Raw genomic sequence first — 11,196 nt, forward strand, 5'->3', positions numbered from 1 at the left:
CCCCGTTACGCCCAACTGGCATGGCTCAGTGGTTGAGTGTCAACCTATGAACCAGGAGGTCACGATTTGATCCCTGTGTGGGGTGTGCAGGAGGCAGCGGATCAATGATTCTCTGTCATTGTTGATGTTTCTATTTCCCTTTCCCTTCCTCTTTGAAATCAATAAAAAAATATTAAAAAAAACACAGCCGTAACCGGTGTGGGTCAGTGGATAGAGCGTCACCCTGCGGACTCAAGGGTTCCGGGCTCGATTCCGGTCAAGGGCATGTACCTTGGTTGCGGGCACATCCCGAGTAGGGAGTGTGCAGGAGGCAGCTGATGGATGTTTCTCTCTCATCGATGTTTCTAACTCTCTATTCCTCTCCCTTCCTCTCTGTAAAAAATCAATAAAATGTATTTAAAAAAAACCAAAACACAAAAACACCCTATTGCGCTGTCCCAACTCAGTTGGCTGCCTCCTTCCTTGATGGGGTCGGGGAGAGGAAAAGGTTAGCTGTGGGTCAGCAGAATTTCCCAAACTTTTTCAGCCACAGAATCCCTTTTGTTTTCTTAGAAGCGTTTTAATGAGACGGGGAGTCTGAGAGCTTTGTTGGGGGAAGCTGATTTCTTACCTCACTCGGCCAATTAGAGAGCTGGCTTCTGGTGGCTCGTCCTGGGCCTGGGCATCAGCAGGGAGCTGGGGTGAGGGGTGAGTGGTGTCCCAGGAGAAGGAGGTCAGAGCGACAGGCTCACGAGGTCCCAGGCACCGTCCAACCAGGTGGGTAGGAAACCTCTCTGAGCAGCGGGACATCCAGATGTGTCTTCCCTCAGGCCAGGGGAAGAAAGGGTCCAGGCAGCGCTTGAGGTCGCTGCAGTGGACAGAAGGAGATTGTGCCAAATCAGGCTGGTATTTGAAATTCCGCAAACGTATTATCATCATTTCTCTTTCTTACATGCCTTTCTGTTTACAAGATACTTTCCCCTCATAGCAACTCACTTCATCCGCACCACACTCGAGCAAGATGGGCCATGTGGCTATCACTTTATGGCACGGAGGAAAGAATTTGCGTGACTCTCTGAGGTCACACGATCAAGGCCAAACAAGGGAGGCTGGGACAGAAGCCCAGGATGTCAGTGCCACTGCCTCTGTGTCGCCCGGAGTCACTGGGGGTTGGTATCTTTACTGTTGGAGGGTCTGTTTAGTCTACAACATGTGGGTGTGGCCTAAGGTCATGCAGGCACGTTCAGAGGGGACCACACACACAGGAGGGGAGGACAAAGCTGGGCGTGAAATGTCCCCGGACAGGAGAGATGGGCTCTTCACTTGGGCGCTGGTTTAGGCTGGCAAGAGGCTGGATTCATGAGCAAGGAGAGGAGAAAACTAGAGGCGGGGGCCACAGTCAGGGAGGGACAGAGAAGAGGTCCAGGAAGGGACTTCCGGGGCAGTGGGGATATCCATCCCACACTGCCCATGGGCCGAGGGTAAGTACTGCCCTGGTGTGCCCAGAGGCCGTCTGACTCCAGGCCCTCCGCTTGTCCACAGCCAGCTCAGCTCCTCATCAGGCCAGGAGGCTGGGGCAGAAGGTGTTGCCTCCAGCTGTGGCCAGTTGTGCGTGGCTTTGTTCTTAGGGGAGGATCAGGCTGGAAAATCTGGAAATTCTAAAAAGACAGGGCTGGCCTGGGTTAAGATGAAGGGAAGGGACGATGAGAGCTGGGGTCTACGTGGGAAGCCGCTGTGAAGGCCTCGGCTCTGAGAGCAAGGAGCTCTTCAGCAACAGCTCAGGATGCCGAAGGCATGGCTATGCCCCTAATTCAGCAGTCCTCAACCTGTGGGTCGCGACCCCTTTGGCGGTCGAACGACCCTTTCACAGGGGTCGCCTAAGACCATCCTGCATATCAGATATTTACATGGCGACTCATCACAGTAGCAACATGACAGTGATGAAGTAGCCACGGAAATAATTTTATGGTTGGGGGTCACAGCATGAGGAACTGTATTGAAAGGGCCAGAAGGTTGAGAACCACTGCTCTAATTCCTGCAGGTACTGTCCTCATGGTTTCAAGGCACTTATGGTGTCAATGACTATGTTCTCTGCTTGATCTCTGCTTTTCAGCCATTAGCCAAACACATAAAAGCCCTAATCCAGTCAGTGAGTTGTTTTAAAACTAGAATCTTCTTCCTCAGATTTATCTTCTCTTTCAAAATTTGGGGTTTTGTGTCCGGCTGGCATGGCTCAGTGGTTGAGCGTCGACCTATGAACCAGGAGGTCATGGTTCGATTCCCGGTCAGGGCACAGGCCCAGGTGGCTGGCTTGATCCCCAGTGTGGGGCGTGCAGGAGGCAGCCGATCAATGCTTCTCTCTTATTATTGATGTTTCTCTCTCTCCCTCTCCCTTCCTCTGTGATATCAATAAAAATCTTAAAAAAAAAATTGGGGGTTTTGTAACCTGAATTTTCTGAAGTGGTTATATATAGAAGAATAAAAGGAGAAAAGCACGCTCTACTCTTCATATCTCCCAAACAAGTTGCTGCTATATACTAGTCAGGGTTTTCTGTGCGTCAGGCACTATCTTAAGCCATTAAATACATTATCTTATTTAATCTTTACAAACACTCCACATGGCAAATACTATTATTTTATCCCCCTTCTTAGGGATGGATTCAGGTTTTTTGTTTCGTTTTACATATATTTTTATTGATTTCAGAGAGGAAGGGAGGGGGAGAGGGAGAGAGAGATATAGAAACGCTAATGATGAGAGAGAATCATTGATTGACTGCCTCCTGCACAACCCCCATTGGGGATCAAGTCCGAAACCAGGGCATGTGCCCTGACTGGGAGTTGAACCGTGACCTCCTGGTTCATAGGTCAACACTGAACCACTGAGCCATGCCAGTTGGGCAGCACTTTACATATTTGAAATCATTTAAATCTCACAACTAAATGATGTAGGCATTATTTTTACTCCTCACTTTTATATAGAGGACATTGGAGCAGAGAGAGGTTAAGTAACTTGCTCAAAGTCACACAGCAGCAAATGGGAACCCTAAGACAGTGAGTGAGAAGAACTGGTTTGCCAAGACCTAGAGTTTGAGTTTGTTTGGGGATCAAGTTCGAAACCAGGGCATGTGCCCTGACTGGGAGTTGAACCGTGACCTCCTGGTTCATAGGTCAACACTGAACCACTGAGCCATGCCAGCCGGGCAGCACTTTACATATTTTAAATCTCACAACTAAATGATGTAGGAATTACTATTTTTTATTTTTTTAAAATATATTTTTATTGATTTTTTGCAGAGAGAAAGGGAGAGGGATAGAGTTAGAAACATCGATGAGAGAAAAACATCGACCTGCCACCTCCTGCACACCCCCTACTGGGGATGTGCCCACAACCAAGGTACATGCCCTTGATCAGAATCGAACCCGGGACCCTTCAGTCCGCAGGCTGACGCTCCATCCACTGAGCCAAACCGGTTAGGGCTGTAGGAATTATTTTTATTCCTCACTTTTATATAGAGGACATTGAAGCAGAGAGGTTAAGTAACTTGCCCAAAGTCACACAGCAGCAAATGGGAACCCTAAGACAGTGGGTGAGAACTGGTTTGCCAAGACCTAGAGTTTGAGTTTGTAGTAAACAGAACCTAGAAGGTACACCCTCAGACTCCTTCAGTACCCAGTGTTCTTGTAAAGAAAACTGAACCGGAAATCTTGCTTTATGGCATCTCTAAGATCTTAACCTCTAACCCCAGCCAAATCCCTGGCTCACAGCCTGACTTTATGTCAAAAAAATCTGCTACACAGAACCATCACTTAAGACTGGATACATTTTACCCTAAAGATATAGGGTGGTGAGTTCTTCTTTTTTTAAAAAATATATTTTATTGATTTTTTACAGAAAGGAAGGGAGAGAGAGAGAGAGTCAGAAACATGGATGAGAGAGAAACATCGATCAGCTGTCTCCTGAACATCTTCCACTGGGGATGTGCCTGCAACCCAGGTACATGCCCTTGACCGAAATCGAACCCAGGACCTTTCAGTCCACAGGCCGACGCTCTATCCACTGAGCCAAACCGGTTTCGGTGGGGTGGTGAGTTTATACTCACAGCAATCCAGTGAAGTATTCACTGTTACCCTTGTCTTTTGTTTGCCTAATTCAAATTCTATTTCTTAATATACAGTAACAACGGGGGATGAGGACACATTTGTAATACCTTAACTAATAATAAAAAAAATTTTTAAAAATAAATAAATACTGCAGAAGGAAAAAATAAAAAAAATAAAAAATATATACAGTAACAACATTTTCAAAATTTTAAAGCTCCAAAAGGTACACTCTAAAAAGTTTCTCTTGCCGAAACTGGTTTGGCTCAGTGGATAGAGCGTCGGCCTGCGGACTGAAGGGTCGCAGGTTCGATTCCGGTCAAGGGCATGTACCTGGGCTGCGGGCACATCCCCAGTGGTGGGTGTGCAGGAGGCAGCTGGTCGATGTTTCTCTCTCATCGATGTTTCCAACTCTCTATCTCTCTCCCTTCCTCTCTGTAAAAAATCAATAAAATATATTTTGAAAAAAATAAAATAAAAAAAAATAAAAAGTTTCTCTTGCTCTGGCCAGTGTGGCTCAATGGTAGAGCGTCTGCCCTTATACCAAAGGACTGTGGGTTTGGTTCCCCAGCTCCGGTTGGGGCAGCTTTGGGAGGCAACCAATTGATGTGTCTCTCTCACATTGATGTTTCTCTCTCTCTCCCACTCCCTCCCTTCACCTCTCTCTTAAAGTCTATGGAAAAAATAAAAAAAAGTTTTTCTCCTCCCCCTTCCCAGAGGCCACCCAAACAGCCCATTTTTTGTTTATCGTTCCAGAAACACTTTATGCACACAGGAGCAAACGAGTATAAATATTGGGCACACTATACATGCACTCTGCACCTTGCCTTTTTAACTTCACAACAGGCTCTGTGGTCATTATTTATTTATTTATTTTAATATATTTTATTGATTTCAGAGAGAAAGGTAAAGGGAGAAACGTCAAGGATGAGAATCATTGATCAGCTGCTTCCTGCACACCCCCCATTGGGGATCGAGCCCGCAACCCGGGCATGTGCCCTTGACCAGAATCGAACCCGGGATCCCTCAGTCCCCAGGCCGACCCTCTATCCACTGAGCCACACCAGCCAGGGGTATAGTCATTATTTTAAATAAGCGGACCCCGAGGTTCCCAGGGGTTATGGAGCCTGGAGGGTGAATGCAGGTCTCTCAGAATGCAAAGCCCATGAGGCCTGGACTCCAGGAGGGAGCATCCGCTGGCCTGGGCCTCCTGAATGCGCCAATTCAGGGCCTTTCCTCAATGGGCTCCGGGCAGCTCCCATCGCCACACCTCCCAGTGCCAAGAGAGCTGGGAAAGGACCAACCAATGGCTGGGCCTGGCAGAGGGTTCGAGGACCTGGAGAAAAAAGGGTTTTGTTCTCCGCCCCCTGCAGACTGGCAGAAGTTGGCTTGCCCGGCCATCCTGCCATTGGCATGACTCTCTGTAAGAGCAGAAAAGTTTTCTCTTCCTGCCAAGCCCTGGTGGCAGCCCCCCGGCGGGTCCTGCGGTGGCCCCTCCAAAGGGCCCGGCTCCCACGCCTCACTTCCCTTTGATGGCCTGGCTGGCGATGGGCAGCTGCCGTGGCGCCTGCCAAGGCCTTGGGTCCTGGCCTCCCCGACAATGTGCATCTGCTCTCATGTCTGGATCTAATTGCCACCTGGGAAGGAACTCTTGGTGCCCGCGTCCCATGCCAACTGGCTCTCTGGGCTTGGCGTGGGGGTAGGGCCAGGGAGATCTGGCCAGCTGGGCGAATGAGGAAATGTCGCTGGTAGTATGAGAAGGAAGAAACTTTGCTGCACCTTCCAAGGTTCTCTCGGCTGGTCTAATGATTAAAATGACGGGAGGCAGATGAACGAGACAAAACGACCACCTTTAACCACAGACGTGCACATAGGAAACCCACGTACCTGAGAGAGGCTCAGAGACAGAAGGGAATCGAGGTCTATCCCACACGCGGAGCTAAGGATGCGGGAAAGCGCCTAGGGCTACTGGGGGGGGGGAGCTCTTTCTCTCTCCGCTCAGTAACAGCAGATGTTTATGCTGGCTGCGTAGCTCAGTTGGTTAGAACTTCCTCCAGATAAGCTGAGGTTGCCGGGGTTTTTTTTTTTTTACTGCAAAGAACATTTTCTTTTATATATCACTGGCCATGAATGTTTGTCATCAGTTACTACACGAATGCTGCCTGGTGCCATTATCCAAGTGGCACCAAGATAAGCTGAGGTTGCCGGGTTTTTGTTTTTGTTTTACTGCAAAGAACGTTTTCTTTTATATATCACTGGCCATGAATGTGTGTCATCAGTTACTACACAAATGCTGCCTGGTGCCATTATCCAAGTGGCACCAATAGGAATCAATCCATGAATGCTTAAATAAGTGATAGGCAAATCAATGTTTCTCTCTCTCTCTCTCTCTAAAACCAATAAAAAAAATTTAAGCCCTAGCCGGGTTGGCTCGGTGGATAGAGAGTCAGCCTCTAGACTGAAGGGTCCCGGGTTCGATTTCTCTCAAGGGCATGTACTTTGGTAGCAGGCTCCTCCCTGGCCTGGGCCCTGGTCAGGGCTTGTGCAGGAGGCAAAGGTTTCGGGTCCATTCTCAGTAGGGGGCGTGCAGGAGGCAGCCAGTCAATGATTCTCTCTCATCATTGATGTTTCTATCTCTCCCTCTTCCTTCCTCTCTCTCTAAAAAATCAATAAAAATATTTAAATAAAAAAAACCGGGGGGGAGGTCTGGTGATAAGTCTTATTATGGGCAAAACCCCGAATTTAAATTCTTTAAGGGAGAGGTAAACATTTGACACCCCCCATCCCCTGTGGTTAAATGTGTATTTTTTGCTTTTCCCTATAGAGGGCGCCATATGCGGCCTACCTGTCACCTGCTCTCCTCCAGGGCCTGGTCTCAGAACCTCTGTCTGCAAGGTGGCGGGAGGCTGCAGGCAGTTTCTACTTCCGCTTCCGGTGTTTCCCTGGGGTGCCAACTCTGAGTCCAAGCTCGGTGGCTCCCGCTTCCGGTGCTTGCCCCGAGTGTCTTCTCCCGGGCTAAGCTCGGCAGCTTCCGCTTCCGGTGCTTGCTCTGGGTGTCTTCTCCCAGGCTCAGTGGCTCCCGCTTCCGGTGCTTGCCCTGTCTTCTCCCAGGCTAAGCTCGGCAGCTTCCGCTTCCGGTGCTTCCCCCGGATGTCTTCTCCCGGGCTAAGCTCGCTGGCTGAGGGGAGCACGGGGACGGAGCCCGGGAGCTGCCCTCGGCTGACAGCTCTGCCGACATTCCTTCCCAGGAGGACCGGGTTCCGAACCAGGACTCACTGGGTTCACTCTCAGGGCCTGGCCTCCAGGCCAAGGCGCCCCGAGCAGTCAGCAAGCGGGAGGTTTCTCCGCGCCTCGCCCTCCCACTGTGACATGGGCACCGGCACCAAAAATTCCCCAAAAGAATATTAAAAGACTGAGGCCTTCTTATTCCGCTGAACAGTTTGCAAAACGAGAAAACAGCGCCTGTGGTAGGAACCGAAAGTGAGCTCCCTCACTGCAAGGGGTGGCTGCCATTTGTAGACAAATGTCCCACCCAGGTTCCGGTTTACGTAGGCACGTAAGGGGGCCATTGCGCAGTCTCGGTTGGTCAGCATGACGCGATCTGATTGGTCAGACGGAGCAGTTATGATTGGTCCGTTTTAGATGCAAATGAGGATGTAGTAGAGCAGCTCTGATTGGACATGGCAGGTCAAAGCCCATTGGTCAAAAGTCAGAACCAAAGTCCTAGCCGGTTTTGCTCAGTGGATAGAGCTTCGACCTGCGGGCGGCAGGGTCCCGGGTTTGAATCCCGTCAAGGGCACATAACGCCATTGCAGGCTCCTCCCCAGCCGTGCAGGAGGCGACCAATCGATGTGTTTCCCTCGCATCGATATTTCTCTCTGTCTTTCCCTCTCTCTAAAAATCAATGGAAAAATATCCTCAGGTGAGGATAAAAAGAAAAAAAAAAATGACAGAGCGAGGAACTTCCCATGTGAGTTGACTTAAAGGGACACGAGCATGCAGACAACGCGCGGGAAGCCAGAGCTCCACCACAGAATGGGTAAGAAGCCCCTGTCCAGGTTCTCATTATTTCTAAAACTTGGGCCCTCCGTTGGCCGTGGAGGAGTCCATTTCAGCGGGTCAGTTCCTCCTGGAGGTTCACGTCAAATGAATCTGTCTTCTCGGGGTTCACAACAGAATAAGGTGACTTGAAGGTGAGGGCGTCCAAATGAAGCAGGGAGAGAGCAAGGCTACAGCCAAGTCTCCAATCGCAGAAATTTTGCTGGACGAGCAGAAAGAGAGGGCCTAGTGGGGGGCGGGGGAGGGGGGAGAGCGGCCAGGGAAAGGGCAATGGGGGAAAAGGAGACATATGTAATACTTTAAACCAGCGGTTCTCAACCTGTGGGTCGCAACCCCTTTGGGGGTCAAATGACCCTTTCACAGGGGTCGCCTAAGACCATCAGAAAACACATATATCATTACTTATTTTTTTGTGATTCATCACTATGCTTTAATTATGTTCAATTTGTCACAATGAAAATACATCCTGCATATCAGATATTTACATGACGATTCATAACAGTAGCAACATGACAGTGATGAAGTAGCAATGAAAATAATTTTATGGCTGGGGGTCACCCCAACATGAGGAACTGTATGAAAGGGTGGCGGCATTAGGAAGGTTGAGAACCACTGCTTTAAACAATAAAGAATTTAAATTAAAAAAATAATAGAGGAGCGTGCTGTGGGGTGAGAAGAGGCTTCGTGATGACTGGGAGAAGTAAGCCCTTAAACCTGGCACTGGAGGGGTGCGTCCAGGGCAGTAGTTGGAAGGTGCTGGGGAAACAAGCAGGAGGCTGCCATTCTAAGGCAGAGGGCTTTGGGGGACCCCCTCTGCCCACATTCATCAGGGAAGTTAGGCAACAAGAGGGCCTCCACTGGCTATGTTATGGGTTGGCTCAGCGAGATAGACCACCGACTCAGAATTTAAATTTAAGAGCCTTTATTAAGCGGGCCAGCTGACCATCGTGCCTATCTCCCCCTCTGGGAGCTTCGGAGCATGTGGCGGAGACCAAGGGTGCAGAATGATCCTTTATAGCAAAACCATGTCAGAAAAAAATACAAAGCATTTCATTAGCTGTTCCTTAGAAGTTCACAGAAAGTTCTTAAGTACCAAGGGGAGGTAAACGGAGTCACACCTGGCTGGAGCATATTATAACCATATTGTTTTTCTAAGACAATCTAGCAATATTTCTCTGCCACGGCTCCTGACCCTAATACAATCGGTAACCTTTTCTAGGCCGTAGTCCCTCCCCTCAACACAGTCAGTAAGTGTCTCATGTTTCATTTCCTCCCCCTAGCACAGCTACTTCAGGGAGGACATGGGTTTTCAGACTGAGGTGCCCGCATTGGAAAGCATGAGTGTTGCCGCAGGAAGGCACATGCAGAGATGCATGGAGTGTGAGGCATCCAATTCCAGGCGTTTGCACTGTCTCTGAGAGCCAGTTACATGCCCTTGACCGGAATCGAACCCGGGACCCTTCAGTCCGCAGGCCGACACTCTATCCACTGAGCCAAACCAGTTAGGGCTGTGTTTTTTAAAAAAATATGTTTTTATTGATTTTTACAGAGAGAGGGAAAGATAGAAACATCGATGAGAGAGGAACATCAGCGATCGGCTGCCTCCTGCATGCACCCTTACTGGGGATGGAGCCTGCAATCAAGGCATGTGCCCTGACCGGGAATTGAACCGGCGACCTCTGGGTTTCTGGGTCAACACTCAACCTCTGAGCCATATATTTTTGTATACCTTCCCATTTTATTTCCTTTCCCATCCGAGGAGGACAGAGGCCTTCCAGCATAATAACGTAGCAAAGTCATGCTCTCAGAGAGGTGATGAGACAGGCCAGCTGCCCTGCTGACTTTCCCCTTGATGAATTTGAAAGGCCTGAGCCCCTTTAAAAAAATAAATTATATATTTTTATTGATTTCAGAGAGTCAGGGAGAGAAACATCAATGATGAGAGAGAATCATTGATTGGCTGCCTCTGGGGATTGAGCCTGTAACCCGGGCATGTGCCCTGACTGGGAATCAAACTGTGACCTCCTGGTTCATAAGTGGATGCCCAACCATTGAGCCACACAGGCCAGGCTAAAATTCTTAATAATTTTCAAGCAGAAGGACTGGCGTTTTCATTTTGCACTGGCCCCCAGATAGTATGTGGGTCCCGGATGCCCAACTGCAAACATGAGAGAGCCAGGTTGAGTCCCAGTTTGGAGGCCTCAGAACTCCATGGTCTGGCCATAACCGGTTTGGCCCAGTGGATAGAGCGTTGGCCTGCGGACTGAAGGGTCCCAGGTTCGATTCCGGTTAAGGGCATGTACCTTGGTTGCTGGCACATCCCCAGTAGGGAGTGTGCAGGAGGCAGCTGATTGATGTTTCTCTCTCATCGGTGTTTCTAACTCTCTGTCCCTCTCTCTTCCTCTCTGTAAAAAAATCAATAAAACATATATATATATATAAAAGAACTCCATGGTCTTTAAAATCCTAATATTTCCTCTTGGCCAGTAGGCGCTCCCAAGCTGACAAGCTCTGTGTTTGCACCTGCTGGCTCTTAGAAGGTGCCTGGAATACTTAAGGTCAAAGGGCAGGGCTACACCTGACAAGCTCAGGGGAGGGAGGCCTGCATGGTGGGCCTTACAAACACAGAGACTCAAAGTAACCACATAGGATGGTCTGAAGTTAAAACTGTCTATCTTATTTTAAAATATATTTTTATTGATTTCAGAGAGGAAGGGAGAGGGAGATAGAAACTTCATTGATGAGAGAGAATCATTGATTGGCTGCCTCCTGCATGCACCCTACTGGGGATCGAGCCAGCAACTTGGGCATGTGCCCTTGACCAGAATCAAACCAGGGACCCTTAAGTCCACAGGCCGACGCTCTATCCACTGAGCCAAACCGGCTAGGGCTGAAATTAAAACTTTCTAACTAAAAGCGAGTCATGCAGGTAGTCACCTCCTAGACCAGTATTTTCCCTCATAAAGGTCGATCTTTTTTTTCCCAAATATATATATTTTTCCAAATATAAATATATATGTATGTATATTTTAATATATTTTATGAATTTTTTACAGAGAG

The 11,196-nt window shown here is 48.8% G+C and overlaps 1 protein-coding gene across 1 annotated transcript in view; it reads left to right on the forward strand.

The window, feature by feature from the left end:
• Window positions 1-1,682: 1,682 nt before the first annotated feature.
• MFGE8 (milk fat globule-EGF factor 8 protein) overlaps window positions 1,683-11,196 on the forward strand; it is a 37,080-nt gene continuing 27,566 nt past the window's right edge. Inside the window, exon 1 of the mRNA XM_006756285.2 lies at window positions 1,683-1,807. Within this exon, the coding sequence (XP_006756348.1) occupies window positions 1,683-1,807 (125 nt within the window). The remainder of the gene's footprint in view (window positions 1,808-11,196) is intronic.

Source organism: Myotis davidii, unplaced genomic scaffold (assembly GCF_000327345.1).
Source record: "Myotis davidii unplaced genomic scaffold, ASM32734v1 scaffold954, whole genome shotgun sequence".
Lineage (NCBI taxonomy): Eukaryota > Metazoa > Chordata > Mammalia > Chiroptera > Vespertilionidae > Myotis > Myotis davidii.